Source organism: Malassezia vespertilionis, chromosome 7 (genome assembly GCF_029542925.1).
Source record: "Malassezia vespertilionis chromosome 7, complete sequence".
Taxonomy (NCBI): Eukaryota; Fungi; Basidiomycota; class Malasseziomycetes; order Malasseziales; family Malasseziaceae; genus Malassezia; species Malassezia vespertilionis.
The window spans coordinates 184652-209831 of record NC_079253.1 but is presented as its reverse complement, the minus strand read 5'-3'; the positions used below and the strand labels follow the sequence as shown (position 1 = coordinate 209831).

Here is a 25180-nt window from a genome sequence, read left to right as displayed (position 1 = left end):
TTCTCTCTAACACCTCTTTCTATCACACCCCTCCCTTTAGCACACTTCTCCCTCTAACACACACTCTTTAACACTTCTCTCTTCATGTGCTAGTCATATTTACGGAGCTCTACAATTCCCCCAAGCCCACCGAATGCAATCAATGGGTACTGTGGGTGAAATGCGGTTTGCGTCATGCTGGGCGAGTAGGCAGACGGCGGCATTCCACGCATGGCATTCGCCGGCATTACCCGCTCAATGGATCCGCCAAGCGGCTTCATATCCTGCACTGTATAAATCTGTGCAGAGTACACATACCCCGACGTCGTCGCCTGCGGCGTCGACGTAGCGGCAAACAGCGGCGCACGATCATGCAAGGCAAAGCTGGAAAGATTCCCTCCGAGCCTGACATTGCCCTGAACCAGCGAAGCACGCGCGCGAATATCCCATAACCGCACTCCGCCATCGACACTTGCCGAGAGCAGCTCGCGCTGCCCGTACTTTTGGAGGTGCAAGTTCTGGACCCAAGCATTGTGCTCTTCCCATAACCGCACCAAGCTACTCCCAGGTGGATTACGCTGGTCGTACACACCGATCGATCCATCGCCAAAGCCTGCCATAAACAAGTGGCCAATCTCGCTATCGCACGTCAGCGAAGTCACACAGCTGTTGGTATGCGTGGGAACATCGGCAATACAAAGCTCGCGGTGTGCGTCCCACGTCCGAATCACACGGCAGTCTCCTGCGGCGAGCAGACGCCCGGCAACCTGCTGCCAAGCAACTGTGAGTCCCGCAGGATAAGTACTGCGGACCAAGTCTGGAAGCGCGCGGAAAGCACTCACCAGCTGCGGCTTGTGCTGGTAGTCGCGATAAATGCTCACATTTCCCGTCGCCGCGCCCGTAAGCAAGAGAGCATCTACCTCTTCGTTGACAAATGCAAGCGAGGTAATGTCTGTGCCGCGCGGATTTCCGTTGGAAAACGTGCTCAGCAGCCGCCGCTCCTCCCAATCATACACTCGCACCATGCGCTCTTCGGACGCGACGACCAGCAAATTTTCAAACTCTTGGAACGCCATCGCAGCGGGCGGTGCCGGCATAATTAGTTTGCCTGCGCGCATATTCCACCGTCCGCGCGTTGCACGACTCGCAGCGCCGATTGCTTCCACACTCTGGCGCTCGCTCCGCTGCCTGCGCCATGTCTGCCAGTTATACTGCCAGCTGCCTGGCTCGTCGGCCTCGGCAGACTTCATCTGCGGCTCGGTGTAATACTCGCTGCACCACGCAAACAAGCGCGACGTGAGCGGAAGGTCGTGGCGGATCGGCGGCATGTCTGGTGTCGCAGGCAGGCGCGTCAAGTCCTGCGTGGTGGAGCGTGTGTGAAGCCTGTGTAGGTCGTTGGCCATCATGGCCGCAAGAATCGTGGCGGCGTGTTGCGGCGTGCGCGCTGTTGTCGCGCCGCTGCGTCGGTCTGTGGGACTCGGCGTGGTAGGTTCGTTTGTGTACGGCGAGGTGTAATGCGCAAAACTGACGTGCTCGACGTGCCCATTCTCGAGGCGCTCAATCTTCGGGCCTGCGACGGTGACGTGCGATGGATGCGCTTCGGAAGATAGAAGCGGTTCCATAGGCGCGCCGTACCCCAGTTTCGAGAGCGCCTGGACGGTGCGCTCAAGTGCGGATGGATTCGCAGCGCTCGCTACTTTTGGTGCTGTTTTGCCGACGCGCGTGTGAATGGTGCGCCGCTCTTTGATCGGCGCAGGGCTCGTGAGGCGCAGTGCACTGTCGTGCGCCTGCAAAAGTCCGCTGTTGAACACGGTTGCGAGTAGTCGATCGACGACTGTGTTGGCCAGTGCACTCACTTCCATGTGCGGATCGACACTGAGGTCGAGCAATGCAACAAATAGCGATACGATGGTGGGGATATTGGCAATGTCCTGCGCTTCGATGGACTGGTCGTGCTCCATGACAAGGGTGAGGATGTCGGCGAGGAGTGTATCTTCCATGTCGAGCCGCGCATTCACCTCGGCAGTGATCTGCGCCGAGGAAAGCATGCCGCGCCGCGGTATTTGTTCTAGATCACACGCATAGTACAGGTACGCTGCAAGCGTGAAAAAGCTCTCGTAGGAAGCGACAAGCGCACTGAGTGTCACGACGAGTTCTTTGCGCACCAGCGGACTGCAGTCTGTCGCGGAGGAAAGGACGGCGACGGCAATGCCCACTTCCAAGGAGCGCTGCCGGCCCGGAGCGAGGCCCGTGGCGGATCCTGTGCCGATGCACAGCGGCTGTTTATGTGCGTCGCGCTTTGGCGCGCTGAGCTTGTCGAGTGGATCGTGGGCGGAGGCGCTTGTGCCAAGCAGGACGCCCAAGGCAAAAAGCATTGCCGCGCGCACTTCGGGCGATGCGTCGCTCAAGAGGCAGCACAGCTTGCCGTGCGCATCCTTGGCAATCGCGCGCGCTTTCCCGGCCTCGTTGTGGCCCCACAGCTGCGCGAGGCACAGCGCAGACCACTGCCGAAGAAGAAAGTCGTCGTCTTCGAGGTGTTCTAAGCATGCATCCATCACGTCTGCCTCCAAGCACGCCGCCTGTCCCGCAGGAAAGTCTTGGCAGAAAACAGCGAGGATAAAAGCACACATGGCGCGGTGCTCCGACACGTTGGGAATCGGGAGTGTGCTGCCATTGGCCCAGGTGCTTGCCTGGAACGGGGACAAGACTGCGGCAAAGTACATGTATCCATTGTCGCGCAAAAGATCGACTTGGCAGCTGTGGTCCACGGCGAGGATCCGCGCCCAGATATAGATCAGGACGGGCTTGAGATCGGCGGCGGGGCTTTGCAGAAGCTTGAGTACGTATGGAAAGATGCCGATGCTCAACGCCAAATTCACGGCCCACGGGCCCAGATCGAGAAACTGGCTCAGCAGAATCAAGGCGCGGAGGCGGTGGATCTGAGAGAGCAGGACTTGGAGGACGATGGGGAGCTGCATGGGGGGATCGTGTTCTTCGTCGGCCTCGTGCGGCTCCTGCCACAGCCGCGCAGCTTCCATTGCATCCGGCTGGATCGGATCGCCGAGCGCGACAAAGGGGAAGCGCCGCACCCTTCGCCGCGGCGGTCTTCTGCTCACGTCGCCCTGGGAGAGCCACACTTCAAATGCTTTGAGCTGCTCGCTGAAAAATGTAGAGTGGCGGTACTCGAATGCGGCGAGGTGCGGTGGGATGGGCTCGCCGCCATTCACCGCTTCCGACCGTGCCTGCTCTTTGGCGAGGAGCGTGGGAAGCTGCACGAGGCACTGGTCCACGGCGAGGTCCCAAGAGGCCCAGAGGGGGTGGTCGTGTGTGTCTGGCAAGCTTGGATAGGACACGGGCGTGCAGTGGTAAAAGCGCATGATGCGCTGCGCAAGCAAATAATTGCGCAAGAGCGCTGCGACCATGAGATCGTCGCGAAAAAAGCGACGGAAAAGCGCGCGAGGGAGCACAGTCCATGCAATCGTGTCGGTGACGGCGGTGAGGATCCAATTAAGCTCTCCTAAAGGCGTGCGTCGGTCCTGCAAGCGGCCTGGAATGCTCATGACCATGTCGACATTCAGCGAGCTGGGCAAGGGATTCTGCAGGACGAACCAGCGCAGGGAAATCTCGATGGGCGACGTAAGGCAGCAGGTAAACAGGTCCGCGGGCAAATCAGGATTCATTGGAAGCACTTCGTCCGCGCCGCACCCTGCGAGGTGGATTGATTCGCGCAATGGAAACTGCGGCTCGCCATCCGCGTCGATCACGATCCCGTCTGCATTTGGGATCGGCGGCGGCGGACGGCCCTCGCTAGCGGCTACCTTGACCTCTTCTTCTGCGCGCGCCTCCGCAAGCCGCCGCGAATTGTGCACTATGTTCCCAGCAGCGCTTGCGTCCCACACGTAGATGCACGGACTTCCCAGCCACGTTTGCAAATCGTAGAGTGTGACGGGGATATACTGTGTGTAGGCCTTGTTGAAAACCCACACCTCGCCGCCCGGCGTTGGCTTAGGCACACCGAACCCATTGTAGTAGAAGAGGACCCGCTCGTCTTTTGCAGTGCGCCGCAGGTTGGTACAGAACCGCTTTGTCTCTTCGACAATGGGGTCTAGGTACTGCTTGTAGCGCGTCTTCATGCTGAGCGTCTCGAATTGAACTTGCAGATTGCGGCCGATGGCAGGGAGCGCTTTGCTGGGGTCCAGCGACTCGGGGTCCATCCAGCATATAAGCTTCGAGGAGGGCTTTGTCTTGCTCACGTCGGGCGGATCCACGCCAATATTTAGGCACATGACAAGAGCCGCAGTAACCGTGCGCAGGCGCTCGCGCATGCGCCAGTCAGGCATGTCGCGCGCACGCCGCGGCCGCGGATCGCCGCTCGTTGTATGGCGTTTGTTGGTCCAGTGCGTCATGTACGGCGACTCGAGCAGCATCCAGTCCTCCGACTCTGGCTGCAGCAGCGCGCCGTGGCGCTCGCCGTCCAAATCGGCGGAAATGGTGCTCACATTGTCGTCCGGTTCCTCGACCACACACGCATCCTCGCTCGAGAAACTCGCATGCATTGCCGCTCGTGTCGCGACGGGCATGCAGTGGAGGGTGGAGTCGGGTGCCTGTGCGTTCGGCCGACAGCGCATGGGCCCCCACCCTGGCACGGTGCGTCGGCCGATGCCCGCACCCGGCTTATGCTCCCACGCCGGTTGCTCTTCGCCAGCATGACGCGCAGAGGCGCAAAGCAACGATTGCATATGGTCTCGCGACACTTTCAGAGCGGCGCGAAGCACGAGGGAACCGCACAGCTGTCGGGTGCGCCACGCCGCGATGTCGGCGTGCTTCGAATCGGGCCGCACGTTGCGATTCCGGTGCAGGCGCCAGACCAGGCGGACCGCATACCTCCTGCGCGGCTGCTACTCGATCCCGAGGACCCGATCGTGCTTGAGCACCTCGAGTTCCTCGGCAAAAAGTGGCAGCTTCGGCAGGATGTGTTCCTTGCGTCGCCACCCGGCCCTTATACGCGCCGTCTCTGTCAGACATTTGCTTCCTTGCTGCAGATTCCGGTAGAGTACATATCCCTGCACCGCGATATTGGCGAGGCGGAGCTTCTTCAGCAGCGGTCGCTCGAGGCTGGCGGTAATCTGCGGTACGACGACGGGCCGGTAGTGCGCGCGATGAAGCATGGACACATTCTCCTCCTCGACGGTATTGAGCGTGCAGAGCGCGGCGTAATGCCCGTCCTGAACAACATTCTCGAGAACAGGGAGCAGAACCTGGCCGACGGTACGCAGCTCGTGCCTGCGGCGCGCGCGCAGCAAGGCAAGGAGCGCCGCTTTGTCGCCGTGCACCCCGACTTTCGCGTATTCTGCCTCGGCGTGCCGGTGCCGCCGTACCGCGGCCACCCCCTCGACCCTCCTTTCCGCTCGCGCTTCCAGGCACGCTGGGCCGAAGGCGCCGTGTACGTCGCGCCGTCCCCCAGCGAAGTCCGCGGCGTGGAGAAGGCGCACGGCGACGCGCTGCGCGGAAAGTGGGCCGAATGGGCGGCGCTTGTGCGCGCGCATGCCGACATGACGCAGAAAACGGGCCTGCTGCCCTCGACCGAGCAGCTTCCGCACGTCCCTTTGACCGCAGTGCCGCTGATGCGTGATATTTGTGCGACGTTTCCACCGGTAGACACCCTCCAGAGTCCCAACGCACAGGGCGCTCGGCCCGCCTCGCCGCCGCCTGCGCCTGCGCCGACCGGCACCATCAACCAAAAGATGGGCCTCCCTGACCCTGACGTGCGCCGCGACGAGCTTGCGCGGCCGCGCCCTTCTCCCAGCGCTGAAATAACACCCATTGCACAGCCCACCCTGTCGATGCTGAGCACGGCCTACCCGGCGCTCCTCGACATGCCTGCAGACAAGCAAAAGATTCTGCGTGAGATGCTTACACGCCTTGGACTCGATGCAGGCGTCGGCGCGGGTATGCACGATACAATCGCGCACGGCGCGGGCCTCCTTGGCTTCCAGATACGCGACATTGTGCGCAAGGACGATGCTCGTGCGACGCTCTCGTTTGTGCACCCAAGCACACACGCAAGCGTCACAGTAGACGCCGCGTGCGGCCCACTGCCCCTTGTTCCCCTTGCCGATCTGTCTACCGTCGCACAGGATGTGCTCATGACGCCGCGTCTGCAGTCGATCCTCTCGACCATGCTGCAGCTGCACGCAGTCGACCGCGATATCTGCGCCATCCCAGCGTCGCTCCAAGGCAGCATCGTGCGCGCACAAGCCTCGTCCTCCAAGACGGTCTGTGTGCGCCTCTTTGCCGCCTTGCTCGGGTTCCCCGTCGAGACACTGTGGCTCTGGAAAGACATTGGGGGCCAGGAGCTCTTTATGCGCCGCGCCACGACGCCCGACGGGGCGACTGTGTGGCACCCTGCGCCGCTCAGTACCGTCGCAAACACGGGTGGCATCATCCATCTCGCCGGTGCAGACGTGCTCGGCCCGACAATCGACGCGTTGGGACGCCTTACGCAGGACCGCGAGCTCGAGCTGTGGGAAGGCACGCGCTTGACGCTTGCCGCGCCGGATGCGCCCGCCGCGCCAATCCGCACCGGCGAGGTATGTCCGCTCGCGCGCAACCTGCGCATCATTGCGACGGCGCCAAATGCCGCCGAGTGGCTTACGGAGAGTGTCTCGACCATGTTTGCGACGCTCGCCGCGCCGCCAATGGAAGCAGAGGAAGAGCGCGAGATCCTTGTGCAGCGCACCAAGTGTGCGCCGCACACGCTCGATGCGCTCTTTGCTTTTGCCGCGCGCTACCGCGAGCAGAGTGCGGATCCCAACACGGGCCTGCACAAGGCGCGTCGCCTAGGCACGCGTCAAATGCTGCGCATTTCCATGCACATGGCGCGCTTCCCTTCGACGGATATGTACGCGCTTGTTTGGCGCAACCAGCTCGCGAATTTCCTTCCCCGCACGGTCCAGGAGCTTGTGCATGCGATGCTCATTGAGACGGGCATCATCCCGCACGGCTTTGAAGGCGCTTTCCAGTACGTCGCTCCGCTGCGTGTTGCGCCGCCCGCGATCGACGGCGGAGCGCTCGCATTCAGCGACGAGGACGGCAAGTCTTTGCTGCGCGTCGAGCGCTATCCATGGCGCGAAAAGGACCCCGACGGCGCGTCCCTCATTCCCGACGCCGAAGGCTCTTTTGTGCACAACACGCAGCAGTCGGGGCTGCTGTACAGCATTGTCCAGGACATGGTCGTGCTGCACGAACACCTCTTGCTCATGGGCGCCCAAGGCACGGGCAAGAACAAGATTATTGACCAGGCGCTCGAGCTCCTCGACCGCCCACGCGAGTATATCCAGCTGAACCGCGACTCTACCGTGGGCGAACTGCTCCAGCGTGCGTACCTCGAAAATGGCCAGCTTCGGTACGCCGACTCCCCGCTCATCCGCGCTGTGAAGCGCGGCCGCGTGGTGGTCGTCGACGAGGTGGACAAGGCGTCGCCTTCGGTGAGCGCTGTGTTCAAGTCGCTCGCTGAGCGCGGCGAGCTCTCCCTCCCCGACGGCCGGCGTATCGTGCCGTTTGCCACGGAGGATGCACGGTACATTGTAGTCCACCCTGATTTCCGCCTCGTCCTCCTTGCCAACCGCCCTGGCTGGCCGTTTTTGGGCAACACGTTTACCGATGTGGTGGGCGAAGGATTCAGCGCGTACGCCGTCGCGAACCCCGACATTCACTCCGAGATCCAGCTCTTGGAAAAGCTGGGGCCCCGCGTCGAGAAAGACACCATCCGGTCCCTTGTGCTTGCGTTCAACGATTTGCGCCGCGCGTTTGACGAGGATCTCATCAACCATCCGTATAGCTTGCGCGAGCTGATCCACATTGTGCGGCATCTCGACAAATACCCCGACGAGCCGCTGAGCGATGTGATGCTCAACATGCTTGCGTTTGACTTGCACCGCCCGGAGGCGATGCAGCTTGTGGTGGAGACGTTTGCCGCGCGCGGACTCAAGCTCGGGAGCCTGAGCCTCGAACGGATCCGCGAGAATGAAGCGGCGCGCGCCAAAGCCCCGCAAAAGCACGTTCAGTTTGACCAGCCAGACTCGTCGCTCGACAGACCGAAAGAAGGCAAGGACGACCCCAACAACGATCCGCACGTCGGCGGCAACACATGGCGCGGCGGCACCGGCGGCCGCGATACGGCAGGCCTTGGCGGCAAAGGCGGCTACGAGCGCGTCTACAAAGGCCACCAGGTCCACCAGATCTCGGACGAAGAAAAGCGGGACGTGCCTGATCACATTACCGAGGAGGCACGCGCCATGGCCCGCAAAGCGCTCGCCGAGAAGCTCGCGTCCGACCGTTTGGACCCCGAGGAGCTTGCGTACGTACTCCAGATCAAGAAACAGGTTGCAGGTCAGGTCCAGCACCTGGCCAATGTACTGAATGCACTCAGCGCCAACGAGCACGAACGCAAATGGTCACTTCGCCAGCAAGAGGGCCAGCTCGACGAGCGCAGGCTCACCGACGGCCTCGCGGGCGACCGCGCCATCTTTAAGCGCCGCCAGGAGGCGCCGCCGGAGCCAGGCGCGCCGCAGCTCAAGCCTAAGCGCATCCGCATCGTGCTCGACGCATCTGCATCCATGTATAATATGCAGTTTGACGGGCGTCTCACGCGCGAGCTGGAGGCAGCGATGCTGATCATGGAAGCCATCCAGCGCGTGGATCCGGCGCGATTTGCGTTTGATATGGTGGCGCACTCGGGCGACACGGTCGTCATTCCGCTCATCCGCCTCGGCCAGCTGCCCAAGACGGACGGCGAACGGTTCCGTATTTTGCGTGACATTGTCACCATCACGCGGTTCTGTTTTGCAGGGGATAACACGCTAGAGTGCATTCAAGAGTCTGTTAAAGCCGTCGACACTGGCGACGCGGACGACTACTTTGTCATTGCACTCTCTGATGCAAACCTGGGACGCTATTTCATCACACCCGACATGCTCGGCAAGGCACTCAAGGCCGACGACAAGGTCAAGTCTGCCATCATCTTTATCGACCGCGGCGCAGAGGCCGTGGGCGCGGCCAAGGCGCTGCCAGGGCGTGCTTTTGTTGCGGGCGAGACGCGCGAAATTCCCCGGATCCTTTCTGATATCCTTACTTCTATGATCAATAAGTAGTTTTATCGATTTTTAGGCTAAAGTCAATGTGCTGGGTAGATTGGTGGATCGCGCTTGTGCTGATAATGTCCAGCGCATTGTCCACATGCGCTTCCTGCTTCAGGTTTTCAAGCGTGATGCCGCCGCTGGACTCGAGCAGAAAACGGTACCCACGGTGGTCACTTTTTGGACCGGCAAGCTCGTCTTTGAGGCGCTTGGCACACTGGACTAGCGCCGAGCCAGTCATGTTGTCGAGCATCACGACGTCTGCGCCGGCACAAATGGCTTCCACGGCCTCTTCGTACGACTGCACTTCGACGTCGATACGGACAGAGAATCCCGCAGCGCTGCGCGCACCCTCCACAGCACTGCGGATAGAGCCGGTGCTCCAGACGTGGTTATCTTTGAGCATCACCATACTGCTCAGATCGTAGCGGTGCGCATCCACGCCGCCGACAATCATGCCGTACTTTTCGACTAGACGGAAGCCAGGGGTGGTCTTGCGTGTGCCTGCAACAATGCCTTGGAAGCCTGCACGCCGCGCAGCATCAAGCATACGCCGTGAGGCCGTCGCAATCCCGGAACACCGCGCCAAGGTATTCAGCGCGACGCGCTCGCCAAGCAAAATGTTGCGCACGGGGCCGCTCACATGCGCAACAGCGACCTTTACCTTACCGTCACATGTGCCGGGGACACTGTCTTTCGACGTGAGGTATTGCCCTTCCTCGACGTTCCATGTGATGCGACAGTGCAGCTCGTCAAAGACGGCATTCACAAAGGGACTGCCCGCGACGATGCCTTCTTGCTTGCACCAGAGTGTCGCTGTACGCGGCGCATCGCCAACAACGTAGCCGCCCCAGTCAAACGACGGGCAGTCTTCCTGGAGCCACGCGAGCACGTTGGTCTTCCAGTTCGGAGGCAAGAGGCTGGCATACTGCAGCTGCATGGTGTGGCGCGGCGCAGCTTTGGGTGGAGTATTTGCCACGTGGGCACCATGGGTGGGCACACCAGCGGCCCTGCGAACGGCTCGTGGGGGGCTGCGGAGATGCGATGCATTGCACGCTTGGCGTACAAATCATATAGGACTTTCAGCGCACAACACCGCACCAGTCTCTCAATTTTTTAGCTACCTCTACGGCGCTTCCAGCAACGATGCACGACCCTCCTCGTGCAGTGCGTCTGCGACAGCCTCGACAAGCGTTGGGTGCATATCTTTGCTACACGCAACGACGCCGCGATTTGCTTTCAGCGTACGCCCAAGCCTAAAGTCAAGCGCACGCCCCGCAATATCAGAGACTGTGCCGCCGGCCTCCTCGACAAGCAACGTGCCCGCGGCATGATCCCAAATCTTCTCCTGGTAGCTGCCGTCGCCCACAGGGAGGCGTAGGTAGACATCGCCATCGCCGCGTGCAATGCTTGCATACTTTGCCTGACTATCCATACGAACTGAGCGTTCCGTATCCATGCCCAAAATCCGCGCGATCCGTTGATTGGTCGCCAGCGAGGAATGGCCAGCCTCGACGGACTCACAGAACCCAGCGGACTTGAAACTGCCCTGCAAATCCCGCATCTGGATGGGAGTCTCGGCAGCGTCCGCGCCGCAAATAGGACGCACATAGGAGCCCTGCCCACGCACACAGACAAACAGCGCGCCAAGGCCAGACACGTCACGATCGCGGATCTCGCCATCGCGCGGTTTCGGCTGCTTCGGGTCAAGAGGCAGGTTGGGGCATCCCATCACCCCGAGCTCGACACGGCCATTGACCAGGAGCGCAAGGCATACTGCATACTGTCCACCGCGCAGAAACCCTTTCGTGCCGTCAATCGGATCAAGCGCCCAAAAACGCTTGTCGGCACCGCCGCTGTAGGTACCGAGATCGATCGTGTCCAAGATTTCGCTATCTGGCAACGGCCCCGCTACTTGCTCGTGCTTCTGCAGAGCCTCGTTGACGAGCGACGTTACTTTTGCACGGAGCTCGACACCTTCCATAGTACGAAGGTCATCCGCAGTCTCCTCACCCACAATCCCATCCTGTGGAAATGCGCGCGACAAGACGTAGTTTACCGCAGCTTGGGCGCTGTAGTCACCGATCGTCACGGGCGACTTGTCCTTCTTTGTGACCGACTCGGAAGAAACAAGATGCTGAAAGACCTTGGTCGTAATGGTGCATGCCGTTTGCACCGCTTCAATGGCGATGCGCCGTTCAGTCGCGAGGTACATTCCGGACATGCACGTTTCGAGTGCACCGTGCGGGGGGAAAAGGCAAAGCCGTCGCTGTGATGACTAAATAATGATTTGACCACTACGTCACTACTTCACTACGATCACTACCACCGCCATCACCAACGGCCACGCATAGTATAGTAGAAGGGCCTATTGTTCCATGGCTTGCACGCCATTCGTGGGCAGTACACTACTTTGACCTTCTGGAACGTGCGCGCGTGAAAAGTGCGGTGAAAAGCGCAGCCAATCTGGCGGAGAATCGGTTCATCACGCTGCACAGTCCTGGAGACAGCGCACGATCAACCGCCCGTGCGGGAAATAATGCGCTGTCACCGATGCGGGCGACGCAATCAACATGCGCCCGCATCGTGGCTGTGCGTAAATCGCTAATCTGATTGGTCTAACTTCCCCAGATCCGTGCACAGACATCGATGTCGTGAATTGCTTATGTCATAAATGCGACACACGGGGCGTTCAACTCCCCGGGATCCTGAAATAGACTAGGCCGTGAAAGTATAAATACGCCTGCAAACAGAGGGAATCAGCACCAAAAACTACCATGTCCGACTTCACTCAGAAAGCTTCCAACGCGGCCAACGATGCCAGCAACAAGGCCAGTGACTACACTCAGGATGCCAAGAACTACCTCTCTGGCGCCAGCCAGGATGCCAAGAACAACTTGTCTGGCATGAGCCAGGACGCCAAGAACACCCTGTCCAGCGGCGACCAAAGCGCCCAGAACCAGAGCAGCTCCATTGGCGAGAGCGTCCAGCAGGGCTATGACCAGGCCAAGTCTGCCCTCGGCCTCGACAAGTAAACAGCTTGTAGAAGCATGAATGTAGTGTCATTAAATTTCCTACATTTTATTTAATTGTGCGTGTGTATGTGTGTTGTTGCAGCCCGTCTCTGAAGGCTACAAAATGCTTTTCTTGGCAGCGAGCGCGTCGGCCCTTGCTTTGCACCGTGTCGGCTTTTGTAAAACCGAAAAGTAGAACATCGCCATGGTATGCTTTCTCAGTCCATATACCCTCCAAAAAGGGCCACAGATGTGAGCGGCCCAAATGCATACGCAAACGCAGCAAGACCTACGACGCTCAACACGATTGCTGTGGTCAGACAAGCTTCATACATACACGTCGTTTTTGCATCGCGCGCAACCCGCGGGAGTCCCATGGCATTGCACACAATATGCGCCGCACACGGCGCAAGCACCGAGCCGGTGCGCAGGAAAAGCGCGTCTGCGTACCAGCCAAACACAATCGTGTACGCAAACTGCAATGCAGAGCTGAGCAATGCACTGTGCATTGCATGCCGCGTTTTCCCATGTAGTGCAAACATTTCCCAAGCATGGTGCACATGTGCGAGGCCAAAGTACAAGGGTGTCGCAAATATCTTACACGCGAGGGATACGGGTGGCTCGGCATACTGGATTGTAGCAAGCATTGATGCCCGGAATACGAGCTCTTCCGATATCGGCGCGACGACATAATTACGTATGCATTGCAACCCATTGTCTTTGCGAAAATGACGTTGTCCGGGCAGCACTTTACCCCGAAAGTCGGCGTACAATGTACCAAGGTACAAGAGCGCAGTAAGTGCTACACTGTACCCGACAATGCACCCCAGTGTGCATACATAGTGCGAAAGCGACGCGAATAGCGGCCAGTTGCTCGACAGAGAGCTCGGCGTCGGGAGCGCGAGTCCAAGCCGTGCAAGTGCTTCAAACACACGCATCACGCCCTGTGCTTTTACCGACCGGCTGGCAAATGCGCCTGCAGCCCCAAGGCATGCAAGCGTGCTTGCACTTGCCGACCATAGCCGTTCGCGAATTACGCGTGGCTCATTTCGTCCCGACGTGCTGTGTCCTGCACCGGTCCACCATCGACGCAGTCTTGGTAGCGTGTATAATGATCCGACATAAATCAGCGTATACGCTGAGCATGCCCAAAACGGGACATACATGGCGGAGCGTAGCCTAGCACCTTGCAAACGAAGCGTCGTCCAACACAAAGAAAAATGTGGAGGCGTTTGTGGAGCATATCGCGGAGAAATATTTCCATATACCCTCCCTTCTTCATCGCCATGAAGCTCGCGCAGCTGCTCGTGCTCGGGCTTGTGTGTATGCTTTGTGCAATGGGCGTGCACGCAGACTGGGATAAAAATGATATTGAGGTATGCATCGTAGTACCACTTACGCTAGATTTTCGAGCTTCAAAAGGCACTGGTCGAACGCGAAGGCGAGGGCGCCAACTTTTACACGATGCTCGGTGTGAAAGCTAATGCGGCAGTGAGCGACATCCGCAAAGCGTACCGTGAAAAGAGCTTACTGTGGCAGTATGTATTACACAGCTACACTTACCCAGTCCCGATAAAAATACCGGTGTGTCTGGCGCAGCGAAGCGCTTTGAGCAGCTGGGCCTGATCCACAAAATTCTGCGCGACGAGCGGCGCGATCGGTACAACTACTTTTTGACGAACGGGTTTCCCAAATGGCGCGGAACTGGATACTTTTACGAGCGGTTCCGTCCGGGTCTCGCGCTTGTATTGGCCGTGCTCTTCGTATTTTCGCTCGTCACACAGCATCTGCTGCAGCGCATGATCTGGCGCACTGACAAGGCGCGTGTCGATCGGCTTTATCGCAGTGCGCTTGCTGCAGCACGCGGCGCATGGTTCCAAACTCCCGAGCCCGACGCCAAGACGCCGAAATCCAAGCATGCCAAGCCGCCTGCGCAGAAAAAGGTGCGTGTGCCTTTGCGTGGGTACCCCGATTTGTCGCCTGCACCGAGCAATGCAGAGATTGCGAGCGGCAAGGTCGACTGGGACGATGAAGGACGCAAGGTGCGGCAGGCAATGTCTGCGGTACACAATGCACCCGACGGTGACGAGCTGCGCATGGTCGATGTGACTGTGTATGCGGACAACTCGATGACCGTACTCGATACCGCCAACGATGAGTGGATCCCGCTGGAGCAGTTGGACCCTGCATTTGCGCCGTCTTGGTCGACACTGTGGCCCGCACGCCTCCTGCGGTTTCTGTTTGGACGGGCGGCGCGGGAGCCTGTGCCAACAGAGGTTGCGCCCACCGCAACAGCAGAGACGCTCGGCACCGACGCATCTGCGCAAGCGAGTGTGCCTTTCAAAAAGGCTGCCAAGCGTCGCGCACGCGGATCGAAAAATTAGCTACATAGTGGCGAGATACGCGCAAAAAGGGTGGTGTTGTACACGCGCCAGCACTCTGTCTAAAGCCTACTGGAGGAATTTGGCGTGCCAACGCACATGGTCCGCACCAAAAGTGCTCACAAAAAAGTAGCTGTGGTCGTAGCCTTCGCGCATATTGAGTAGCACGCTATCTTGGACTCCCGCTTCTTTTGCGGCCTCGACCAAGCGCTCCGGCTGAATCTGCCCGCTTTGATAAAACTGATCGGCGGTGCCGCAGTCGACATAAATATGCGTCGCCTTTGCACTGCGCTTCGCAAGCAGGAGCGAGGCATCCCAGGCCTTGCCTTCCTCGACACCGCCAGACAAGTACCCGTCAAATGCCTTGGTGCCCCATGGCGATTGGGTCGGGTGGCTGATCGGCGCAAATGCCGAGGCGGATCGGTACGTACCCTCGGCAGTCTTTAGGTAAGATACGAGTGCGCCATGCCCACCCATCGAGTGCCCCATAATCGATGCACGCTTCACATCGATTGGGAGCGACGATGTGACAAGTACCTCGGGGATCTCTTTCGTGACGAGGTCAAACATGCGGTAATGCTCGCTCCATGGCGCTTTGGTCGAATTCAAGTAGAAACCTGCGCTCGTACCGAAGTCGTACGCATCGTCTTCGCCCGGGATGTTAGCTCCGCGTGGGCTCGTGTCGGGAAACACAATTGCAATGCCCTCTTGCGCCGCGCTCGCAAAAAAGTTGCCCTTTTGCGCACCGTTGTCTTCGGTACTGCTCAGGCCCGCAAGATAATACAGCACAGGCACCTTGGCAGAGTCGCTAGCATTCGGTGGGATGAACACGTTCATTTGCGTGGTCAAGCCGCCGAGCGATTTCGACACAAACTCATACTTGATAATATCGCCGCCAAATGTCTTGTTCCGCGAGACTTGTTGCATGGTGCACAGTGGGGGGCTCGGGCCATTTCAGCTTATCTAAGGGCCACGCCCAGCGCTTACCTAATAGGTGCTGCTCCGCCGCTGTCGTCATGGTGTGGCGCGACTTCAAAGAAAAGGCAGCCTCTTCTGCCAAGAAATTCGAGACTACGGCTTGGAAAGTTATGGACCCCGTGGGGCAGTTTTCGAACCGAGTCGCAGGGGCACTCGGTGCAGAGGCATTTTACCCCACAAGCATGGACAAGGAAATCGACAAGTGCGCACGGATCATCGCGACATTTACGCGGTATGGAGCACCGACGCAAGAAGCAACAAATTTAGCAGAGCCAGCGCACACTAGTGAGATGTCAACATATAATGTCCAAGATCCTCATGCTAGTCGCAAATCGCAACGCATGCTTTACACCATCCCACCCCGCGTGCTACAGCAGGCAAAAGGCGTCGCAATATTCACCACGTTCCGTATGGGTCTCTGGCTTTCTGGCTCGGGTGGATCCGGTGTTGTACTTACCAAGGATGAAAATGGTAATTGGGGCGCACCGTCCGGTCTTTTGGTTCACACAGCTGGAATTGGACTGGTAGCAGGCGCCGATATTTACGATATCGTAATTGTTCTGCGAAACGAGGGTGCAGTGAACGCATTCAAGCGCCCAAAACTTAGTCTAGGTGGGGAGCTCAGTGTTGCTCTTGGACCTGTAGGAAACGGGGTTTCGGTCGATGCCGCATGGGAAGGCGCGCCAAGCTTTGCTTACGTGAAGAGCAAGGGTCTCTACTTTGGTCTCCAGCTGGACGGCACGATTCTCTTGTCGCGCACGGATGAGAATGCGCGATTCTACAACTATCCAGGCTTAGAGACGGCATCGTTGCTGGAGAACAAAGTGCCGCAGCACCAACTGCCCCGTGCATGCATACCCTTGTGGCAGGCGCTCCATGCTGCGGACGGAAGTGCAAGGCATGTACCTGGGGACGAAGCGGTGCACGATGCAGGCGTATTGACGGATGCAGATGTAGAGGAGCTGCACCAAGAGGCCGTGCAGCGTGGTGCGGTCGGCAAAGATGAAAAAGACGCGATGGTCACTGCGGAGGGCCTGCGAGACGAGAAACAGTCTCAGTCCCGCGCACAGAACGTGTACGCTCTTCCTCCGCCGCGACATCCGTCTTATGCACCGCAAGCACCGCAGCGCGCTTCTGAGCACATGTCAAGTTGGACGTGTGTGGCACCACCCAATGCTGCAAGCAATGAACCCGCTCCGCCACGTTGGTAGACGATGCAATGTACAACCGTAACGTCAAATAATAAATCACGTTTATATCCCCTATGAACCCTGTGCCTAGGGGCCACGCTTCCCCTTTACCTTATGGATCTCCTTCTGCGAACAAGATACGCCCGTGCGTATCCGCACGATCGCTGAATCCGCGCCACCATTCCGCCGCATTTCGCGCAGGCTTTCCTTGCGTCTGCAGTTTTTTGATAGCAAATACACTCTCCCGTGTATCTGCCATTGTGCACCGCACCACAACCGCGTCCAATTCGGGTGCATACGTAGCGTGCCCCGGCCGCGCGTCAAATTTGTACAATGCTTGGTACGCTTGTGGCGAGGCTAGCTGCAGCGACGTCTGCATTGCCTTGCCTTGGTAAAAAGCACAGCCCACCATGGGAAATGCTGGGTTGGACGGAATTAGCATTGTGGTGAGTGGCTGTATTGCGCCGAATCCACGCAAGCGTGCATCCAGCATGTCTGCATCCCATACGTGCCATTTCACGGTAGTATACGCGCGCTTTAGCTTGGGTGCGCGAGTTGCAAGCGCATCGTCCTGGGGCAGTTTCGAAGCGTCGCGTGCAGGCAGGTGTGCGATTGTATCGGTCAAAAGCTGCGCACCGTGCTCGGCAAGCACCGGAAGCATAGCTGTGTACGTACTGTCTGGGGGTATCCGTATAGTGGCTTGTGCAAGCAATGCGCCCCTGTCAAAATGCTCGTTGTGCAGCTGCTGGACAGAAACGCCCGTCTCTGAATAACCGCGCGCGATTGCCCACTGAATTGGCGCCGCGCCGCGCAAACGTGGAAGAAGTGAAGGATGTAGGTTAAGCGTCTGCGACGCATTGTGGAAGCATGTGAGTAGCGAAGATGGTATGCGGTGCCCAAACGAGGCTGTGACAAGTAAAGGTGCGGGTGAGGTCGCAATGGACGCAGGAAGCACAAGGGCATCAAGCCCACCATGAGGTATGTGTAATGCAGGAACACCCTTTTGCGTGGCGAGGAACTTTACCGGCGATGTGCGCATACGCTTTGCGCCCCATGTATGCTCGACGTCTGGCGGTGTGAGAACATGTATCGATCCGATGAGCTCGGGTGCAGCAAGCAGCCGCCCAAGCACTGTGCATGCAAATGTGTCTGTGCCGCAAAATAGTATGTCGTACGGCGGCGGTGGGATGCGCGAGACATGGGCCGCCGCCGTGCTAACGCGCCGCAAGGGTGGAAATCGTGCGCGCATACAAAGAGCCATGTGGAGGTAGTAAAGCAAAAAGAACTGCAGCATCCAGGATTCCCACGTGGTCCCCCACCGCAGTACTAACTAGACGATACCATGCTTAACTTCGCAGATCGGACGGGATACGGTGCTTTCATGGTTCTGTGGCCGCAGATACAAGAATATGTTGTGTACGTGTATATAACAGTGATTTCTGAGCGTGGGTCTGTGCGTTTGGTTTTGCACGGCCAGAGACTAAAACGTAGTCCGTTTTAAACACCAATTCGCAGACCTACTACGGCACCACATGCTTGCAAAAAAAGCATAGCCTATCCCCTTTTCTCAATACTACGTTGCACAGCGTCGCGCTCCACCGCAGACAGCACTGGAAGCGCGTTTTGGAACTGCGGCGTCGAGTGCACGCGTCGGAAAAGCTCCGATAGGTATGCCTGCGATAAGCCTCTTTCGTACGTACCGCCTTGTCCATATGCGCAATGTGCGAAAACTGCGGCAAAGCTTCAATCGGTCCAAGGGCGCCTCCATCTTCTTCGTCATCATCGAGAACGCCCGTATTGTACAAGTCATTTAGAAATTTAGACCGCATCTCGTCACGCGCGGTTGCTTCCTCGTCCGATTCCCACTCGTCATCGTCCTTGCCCTCAGCGTTAGCAAGCATAGCAGCAGTGAGTTTCGGCGAAGCCGATTTCTCTTCGTCCTGCATCGCCGCTCGCTGCCAGTCCTGGACAAGCAGCTGCACAAGTTTTGCATTCGCAGGGATCATCTCGTACAGCTGCATAGACTTTGCACGCGAGCGTGTAATGATAGCTTCGGTCAGTATTGTAAAGCGCGTACCGTCTCCCGTGCTCGGCAGTAATGCACCTTCCACCCTAACATCCCCCAATGCAGCCGGCCAGTGCTCGAGAAGTCTTCCAAGCCCCAGGATGTGCACACGAAGCATCGCAGGTCCAACGACGTGACCCACGTCTGCGAGCCATTTCGTCACAACAAGCACGAGTGCGTTCTGGGTGCCTACCTGCATCCCATGCAAGAGTGAAAGGATAGCCTCTGTGTGTTCGGCAAAGAGGTACGCCAAAGGGAATAGGATCCCCAAGATACAATCGATGTTTCTCGCAACAGCCAACTTCTCTGCCAGCGCTCGAATCATCCCCGGCATGATTGCCTGCAATGCTTGCATAGATGCATCGTGCGAAGATTGGAGGAACATGGTGGTAAGCAGCGTGCCAAGCGACATGCCACAAGCAGCCTCATCTTCCCACGTGAGCTGGCGCTGGACAATGTGCAAGATAAGGTCCAGAGCACCAGTGTGCCTGTCGTGCCATTGAAGCAGCACCCCGGGTGCCTTTTGCCACAAGAGAGTTACGCAGTACAAGAGATTTTGTGCAGCCTCCATGTCGTCCGTGCGCAGAAGATACGCCGCGGCGGGAGGAAAAAATAAAGAAATGAGCTGCGGCGCCATTTCTGCGGCACACACCTGCAAAATACTCCGTGCAAGTGACGCAGCACTCGCGCCAAGTCCTGTGTAATCTGTATCTTCCTGTAGCGCATTTGCCGCGCTCTGCAGCCCGAGCTGTGCCGCTGCGGCTGCAACGCCCTCGACCTTGCTCTGTACAAGCGCCTCCATCAATGCAGCAACAGAGATCTCTACCTGGGGATCCGCCGTGCTTGCACGCCACGAAGTCATTGTTGCGCGTGCGATATCGTACAATATACGTGCGTCGCCGTCAGTGAACTTGGCGCGTGGAATTGCCGACTCGACGGCGTCCATGATGAGGACCAGTGGACTTCCCGCCGCATCCAGCATCAGCGGCCCCAGCGACTGGAGCACGGCACGCGCTTCCTCGACACTGACCTGGGTCAAATTTCCAAAGTTACGAACCGCACGCACGGCAGACAGTTTCAGGTGGAGCGGCGCTTCGTGCGCATGGATGACGTGCAGTGCAGAGGCAAATACCTCGCGTGCGAGTGTCTCGCCAAGTGCCTCTGCGTTCTGAGAGGCAAATACAAAGCACCTGCCGCGGAGAAAAGGCGGCGTATTTGCGTGTAAGTTGGGAAGTACCAGTCGCTCGACAACGTGCGAAGGATGCAGCAGATTCAGCGCCGACGTCGAGTCCAGCACATCCTCGATGGCATGGTGCACAGCGCCAAGCAGCATAAGAAGCGCTTCTACGGGCTTCCACCATGTCGGCCCGTGGTGTGCATTACTTTGCTGCTCAATCTGTGCGACAATGTTGGGAAGCATGCGCAGGACCGGCAATGGGTAGGCATCGAGCAGTTGGTCTACAAGGTCCGTCGTCGAGGTGCGCAGCGTGATTAGCATATTCTCCTCGTCGTCTTCCTGTACAAAAGCGCTGGGATCGTCTTCAAACGTCTCTTCATCGTCGCGTGTGATTTGCGCAAATGCGATGGTCAGCTGGACAAGCTGGACACATTGGCGCGTTAATTCGCCGTCACCGCCGCTGCCGCCTTCCAGCAAAAGAGCGCGCATCGGCGCAGACTCGAGCGTTTCGGAAAAGAGTGTAAATGCGGCCATGGCAAGCTGGGGAATATCGCACGCAACGTCGGCGCTGCCTTCCGCAATGGTAGGCAGGCTCTTCGGCTCGGCTTCCAACTCGAATTGTGTGAATGCAGGGAGCAGCGCCTCAAGGTTGGCGATGCATGCACTGAGCAGTGCAGGACCCGGCTCGGAAAATAGTTTGCGGAATTTGCTCGCGACGCCAAGCGTGCGAAAAATTTCACGGCGGAGACCGAGCGACTCGGGTGAGGTTGCATCCAAGGACGCCGTGTCAAGCATCTGCAGCATAGCAAGCAGCCATGGGGGAAGATAGTGCAATACTGCCTGATCGACAACGGCGGAGAATGTGCCCCGCACCATGTACAGACTCAAAAGACACTCGCGAAACACCAAGAGACTTTGCGCCTTGATCATCGGCGAGAGAACGCTAGAATTGACATCCATAATCTCTTGCAGGAGCGGCACAAACTCGCGCGAGACTACGAACAATTGGTTCTCGTCCAGCTCGACCTGGACAAATTCGGAGAGGAATTTGAGTGCGCCTTCCAACTGGAAGGTGGCGTCGGGCGCGCTGTGCGCCTGTAGCTTGCGCTTCAACGCCGGTAGCAGGTCCTGAAATTCATCGGGGAAGTCACACAGGCACACGATCGAAAGCAGCTGTGCGGCAAGAAGCCTTACCTTTCTCGTCGCGTCACCGAGCGCTTGGAGAAGAAGTGAGTGGATGACTTGCTTTGTCTCCACAGGGATGGCTTCGCCGGTGCCGGCGGCATCTGCAGCTTTGGCGTCGCGCAAAAATGTTTCAAAGTATATAGACCACCGCTCGTAGATGTATTTTTTCAGCGCAATGCCTGCGGCTTGGCGCATGGAGAGCGGCGCGCTGCTTTGCGCGAGTATCTGTGCTAGTTGCACACCGAATGCGCCGTTCGGATCATTTGCGCAGAGTGCGCCTGTTTGCAATGCATGTTCTGCGTGTGCTCGCACATTCGGATCGCCCGAGAGAGTCGCCTCCAGACACGCGTCGAGGCGCTCCATCGTGCCAGAAGCAGGGACGCGTCGAACCACCGTGCGAATGCACGGCCGAGTATCCATGCGCCCCAGCACCAGCTTTATCACGTGATGCATACACTGTAAAAATTTTCGGCGCGCGAAGCTCGTTTTTCCAGCCATCTCCTCGTTCGACATCCGTCGTTTGGTGGGCAAGTCGATTACCGTTTGGAAAAGGTGCAGGATACCTCGGTTCAGTACCTACAAGAGCACTCTTTTTTTTGTTACGATCTAATATGACTACTGATCTGTTCCAAGCTGGCCAACAAGGAGATCTCCACGCCGTGCAGCAGGTACTGGACCAGAACCCCGGTGCGCTGGAATCGCAAGGTGTGTAGCTAGTCAACGTTCTGACATACAGACGCATACCACAATACTGTACTTACGTACGCTGCGCAGGAAGGCCATACGGAGCTCGTGCGTGCATTGTTGGCTCGCAGTACGTACTCTTTGCAACGCTGACCACAGACGCGGATCCACGAGTATCGCACATCAAAGTCACCCCGAATGGAACGAATGCCGAGTCGCTTGCGATTTTGCGTGAAGCAGCACTGCGTATGGATACGGTGCAGGCGAACGCAAACACGCCCAAGTCAGACGACACCGACGACCAACACGGCGGCGCCACCGACGCAGCCCCGATACACCTTCCTCCGCCGGAAGTTGCTCGTATGATCCCATGCAAGTTCTTTCCCAACTGTCGTTACGGTGACCGCTGTGTATTCCAGCATCCGACGATCACCGACGGCACAATTCCGCCCCAGCCCATGTTTTTCCCGAATGGTCAACCGCTGCCTCCTGCCCCGGGCGCATATGGGATGCCGCCATTTATGGACATGAACGCACACATGTTCCACCCCTACGGCCCTAATGCCGTCCCATTTTTCCCTCAAGCCGAGGCTGAATCGCAGTACGCGAGCCCGAATATCGAGGAGATGCAAAGGAACGGCCAGGACCTGCCTGATAGTGTCGCCACCAGTGTCGATTCGCTGCCTTCGCAGCCAGACGCTGAGTCGAACTCTTCCGCTAGCGCACGCAGCCAGCGCGGCACAAGCAAGACCCGCTCGAACAAGACCCGCAACGACGCTTTGGGTGCACGCGCAAACTCCGGCGTTCGTCCCGCTTGTGCATTTTTCGCACGTGCGGCGTGCCGCTATGGAAACGACTGCCGCTTCCCACACATACTTGCAGATGGCGTTGATGCACGCGCTGCGCAGGAGCCACGCAAGTTGCAAGACGGCCGCCGCGGTGCGAATGCGGCAAATACCCCCGCTCCCGATGCACCTGATGCTTTGTCTGTCGGCGCAAAGAAGGGCGGCAATACACGCAACGCAAACCGTACCGCGGGAGCGCGCGCAAAGAACACGCGCCGCGGCACTGCGCCGCAGAGTCACAAGACGTTCCAGCGTGTGCCGCAGAGCGATGAATTTCCTGCATTGCCTGGCGGCGTGCAGAGTGATCCAAGCGATTCAAGCGACGCGGCCAAGGGCAGCAACAAGGTCAACTTTTCCGCAATTCTGAGCGCACCTGCACCGCCCAAGGCGCAGACGCCCATGCTGGAGGGTGTGCAGGAGACGTCTCCCGCCTCGGATTCTTCCAAAGACTTTGCGTCTGTCCTAGCTACACAATCTAGCGCCGTGGCTGTATAACGGCGTGCAATACCAGCCATCTACCCGAATACATGCCGTGCAATCGATGTGCGATGTGGATGTGGTGCACTTTTTTTCCAAATGCAAACTCGATTCTCTCTATACCGTTTTCTTTCGAGTGATGGCGCATACCAACGATACACCAAAATGTACAGTAGAGTACATGCCTGCTTTCGCGATGCAGTTCTTCTGGGCGATATAGAGTGTCTCTGTCGTGCCTGCCCTTCCTTCTCTCCGCAATGCTTCCCCAATTCGCGCTACTACCCCACCCTGCTATAAAATAGAGAAAAATGCAAATTCTTTTTTTTTTTATTATTATTATTTCATCCAGCGCGCCCTCCACGTAGTGTCACGGCGCGCGGTGCCTGATCCTCATCGTGTCAATCTTCACTACCTTATGCACGTATGCATCGCGGAACATGCCGAAAACTTGCATGCACCCCGCATTTCGGAACGGGCCGAGCCGAAATGACGTTATCCAATGGCGTTGACTCTAGCATGGTGCGCAGGAAAGCATTTAAGCAGCAGCAATCCACGTAGTCAAACATGCCGTCCCTCGTGCGATCCCTTTCTGGCAACATTACGTACAAACCGATGGAAACTCAGGGTGGTGGCCATGCACAGCCGCGTACGACTACGGATCCGCTTGCCTTGGATCCATTCGCGGCAGACCCTCTTGCCCTGAACCCTATCACGCCCCGTGCATCGGTGCTTGGTCTCACAGGGTTGGTCAGTCCACTGAATACGGCACTTTTTTCCTCATCACCTCCTTCGGATGCGGCGCTTCTCGGCGTGCCGCAGATCGACGAGTTTCTGACAGCTCCCTTGCTCCCCAGCGACCCCGTCCCTCCTCCCAACCCATCTTCCACCAGAAACGACACTCTGTTGATCTGTTTATCATTCACAAACATGTCGCCCAGCATTGTTCGAGGCGAGCAGCTTGAGCTGGAACTCTTCCTCTTTCTCTCGTCTATTGCGCCTGTCCACCATGTCGAATGCCCTCTGGATGCTGCGCACGCACGCGCGTATTTTGTGCACGATACGTACGCCCAAGCGGTGATGCAACAGGTGCCAAACATTGCGTTTTACGGTGCATACCTCTCTGTACAGCCAGCCTTGTTGGAGACGACGGTGCGCTTTGAGCTGCACGATAAGTACATCAACACGGTCCAGCTCAGTCCGCTTTGGATACCCAGGTTTAATCCTAGCAAGGCTGCCTCAGCTCCCCTGTCGCACATTAGCCGCTACCCCTACATTGCACGCTCGATCCAGTTTTCAGCGAAGTTTGTCGAGGATCTCGCTCGGGAGTTTGGCAAGTTTGCGTACATGACGGAAGAGTTTTGCGGGCGCAAGCGCTTGATGCACGTCACGTTCAGCACAAAAAAAGCGGCTACGGAAGCGGTCACGGAGTTGAGCAGGGCGACTTCGTACAGCAACCTAGACGTCCACTGGGCACTCTCGCCGCGGCTCAGATCGGCAAAGCGCCCCGTTGTTGCGCGAGTGTTTGGGCCGTGTGGGGTCTGCAGCGTGCAAGCACAGCGTGCACAAGTGCGGGAGCATGCCTACCATCCCTACCACCGCTAAGAGTGTATGAGTAAGTACGTTGTGTAAGGTAGAAAGAAAAAAAAAGCAGAATCCAAGTTTGGGTATGTACTATAAAACTGGATCACTCTGGCGCCGCCGCCGTTTTGAGCTGGTGTGAGATGCATAGACACATACCTGCAGGCCGTGGATATCGTCAATCACGTCCTTGATCTCCTTATTCACCATACGATGAGCCTGGATCGTCGACTTGCCTTGGAATGCGTGCGAAGTGAGCATGATAGCAAAAAAGGCGCCGCATCCGCCACTGATATCCTCAACTTGCAGGTCTGTCGGCGCAAACTTTGCCTTCAAAATGCTAATGATTCGGCCCTGTTTCTCTTCAGCCGTCACAGCCTCGGTGCGAACATGCATAGACGTGCTGAACGCACGCGCAGGGGCGCGAACAAGCGGGGCTCGAAACAGAATTGCTGGAACGCGCATGACAAAGCGGCGATGGAAAAAGTGG

At 58.0% G+C, this 25180-nt stretch overlaps 13 protein-coding genes across 13 annotated transcripts; 6 read left to right on the top strand and 7 right to left on the bottom strand.

Moving 5' to 3' along the window:
• Nucleotides 1-89: 89 nt before the first annotated feature.
• On the bottom strand, nt 90-4559 carry KOG1 (Target of rapamycin complex 1 subunit kog1; the record flags this gene model as incomplete). Its single annotated transcript, XM_056208207.1, has 1 exon — nt 90-4559. One exon carries the CDS (start codon nt 4557-4559, stop codon nt 90-92), a length of 4470 nt encoding a protein of 1489 aa, XP_056064182.1.
• Nucleotides 4560-4685: 126 nt separating this feature from the next.
• On the top strand, nt 4686-9131 carry MVES1_003389 (uncharacterized protein; the record flags this gene model as incomplete). The annotated part of the gene is made up of 1 exon (XM_056208206.1): nt 4686-9131. The coding sequence occupies one exon, from the start codon at nt 4686-4688 to the stop codon at nt 9129-9131; it is 4446 nt and encodes a 1481-aa protein (XP_056064181.1).
• Nucleotides 9132-9154: 23 nt separating this feature from the next.
• BNA6 (nicotinate-nucleotide diphosphorylase (carboxylating)) lies at nt 9155-10056 on the bottom strand (the record flags this gene model as incomplete). Its single annotated transcript, XM_056208205.1, has 2 exons — nt 9155-9190; nt 9217-10056. The coding sequence occupies 2 exons, from the start codon at nt 10054-10056 to the stop codon at nt 9155-9157; spliced, it is 876 nt and encodes a 291-aa protein (XP_056064180.1).
• Nucleotides 10057-10242: 186 nt separating this feature from the next.
• MET22 (3'(2'),5'-bisphosphate nucleotidase) lies at nt 10243-11340 on the bottom strand (the record flags this gene model as incomplete). The annotated part of the gene is made up of 1 exon (XM_056208204.1): nt 10243-11340. One exon carries the CDS (start codon nt 11338-11340, stop codon nt 10243-10245), a length of 1098 nt encoding a protein of 365 aa, XP_056064179.1.
• A 553-nt stretch (nt 11341-11893) lies between these two features.
• On the top strand, nt 11894-12151 carry MVES1_003386 (uncharacterized protein; the record flags this gene model as incomplete). Its single annotated transcript, XM_056208203.1, has 1 exon — nt 11894-12151. The coding sequence occupies one exon, from the start codon at nt 11894-11896 to the stop codon at nt 12149-12151; it is 258 nt and encodes an 85-aa protein (XP_056064178.1).
• Nucleotides 12152-12348: 197 nt separating this feature from the next.
• RCE1 (CAAX prenyl protease) lies at nt 12349-13068 on the bottom strand (the record flags this gene model as incomplete). The annotated part of the gene is made up of 2 exons (XM_056208202.1): nt 12349-12440; nt 12468-13068. The coding sequence occupies 2 exons, from the start codon at nt 13066-13068 to the stop codon at nt 12349-12351; spliced, it is 693 nt and encodes a 230-aa protein (XP_056064177.1).
• A 348-nt stretch (nt 13069-13416) lies between these two features.
• Nucleotides 13417-14514, top strand: MVES1_003384 (uncharacterized protein; the record flags this gene model as incomplete). The annotated part of the gene is made up of 3 exons (XM_056208201.1): nt 13417-13449; nt 13535-13641; nt 13698-14514. 3 exons carry the CDS (start codon nt 13417-13419, stop codon nt 14512-14514), a joined length of 957 nt encoding a protein of 318 aa, XP_056064176.1.
• Nucleotides 14515-14580: 66 nt separating this feature from the next.
• Nucleotides 14581-15438, bottom strand: MVES1_003383 (S-formylglutathione hydrolase; the record flags this gene model as incomplete). The annotated part of the gene is made up of 1 exon (XM_056208200.1): nt 14581-15438. One exon carries the CDS (start codon nt 15436-15438, stop codon nt 14581-14583), a length of 858 nt encoding a protein of 285 aa, XP_056064175.1.
• Nucleotides 15439-15527: 89 nt separating this feature from the next.
• Nucleotides 15528-16700, top strand: MVES1_003382 (uncharacterized protein; the record flags this gene model as incomplete). Its single annotated transcript, XM_056208199.1, has 1 exon — nt 15528-16700. One exon carries the CDS (start codon nt 15528-15530, stop codon nt 16698-16700), a length of 1173 nt encoding a protein of 390 aa, XP_056064174.1.
• Nucleotides 16701-16791: 91 nt separating this feature from the next.
• On the bottom strand, nt 16792-21469 carry MVES1_003381 (uncharacterized protein; the record flags this gene model as incomplete). The annotated part of the gene is made up of 3 exons (XM_056208198.1): nt 16792-17810; nt 18257-18308; nt 18380-21469. 3 exons carry the CDS (start codon nt 21467-21469, stop codon nt 16792-16794), a joined length of 4161 nt encoding a protein of 1386 aa, XP_056064173.1.
• Nucleotides 21470-21717: 248 nt separating this feature from the next.
• MVES1_003380 (uncharacterized protein) lies at nt 21718-23130 on the top strand (the record flags this gene model as incomplete). The annotated part of the gene is made up of 3 exons (XM_056208197.1): nt 21718-21811; nt 21843-21920; nt 21950-23130. The coding sequence occupies 3 exons, from the start codon at nt 21718-21720 to the stop codon at nt 23128-23130; spliced, it is 1353 nt and encodes a 450-aa protein (XP_056064172.1).
• A 546-nt stretch (nt 23131-23676) lies between these two features.
• MVES1_003379 (uncharacterized protein) lies at nt 23677-24714 on the top strand (the record flags this gene model as incomplete). Its single annotated transcript, XM_056208196.1, has 1 exon — nt 23677-24714. One exon carries the CDS (start codon nt 23677-23679, stop codon nt 24712-24714), a length of 1038 nt encoding a protein of 345 aa, XP_056064171.1.
• Nucleotides 24715-24796: 82 nt separating this feature from the next.
• MVES1_003378 (uncharacterized protein) lies at nt 24797-25086 on the bottom strand (the record flags this gene model as incomplete). The annotated part of the gene is made up of 2 exons (XM_056208195.1): nt 24797-24823; nt 24850-25086. 2 exons carry the CDS (start codon nt 25084-25086, stop codon nt 24797-24799), a joined length of 264 nt encoding a protein of 87 aa, XP_056064170.1.
• Between the last annotated feature and the right edge of the window lie 94 nt (nt 25087-25180).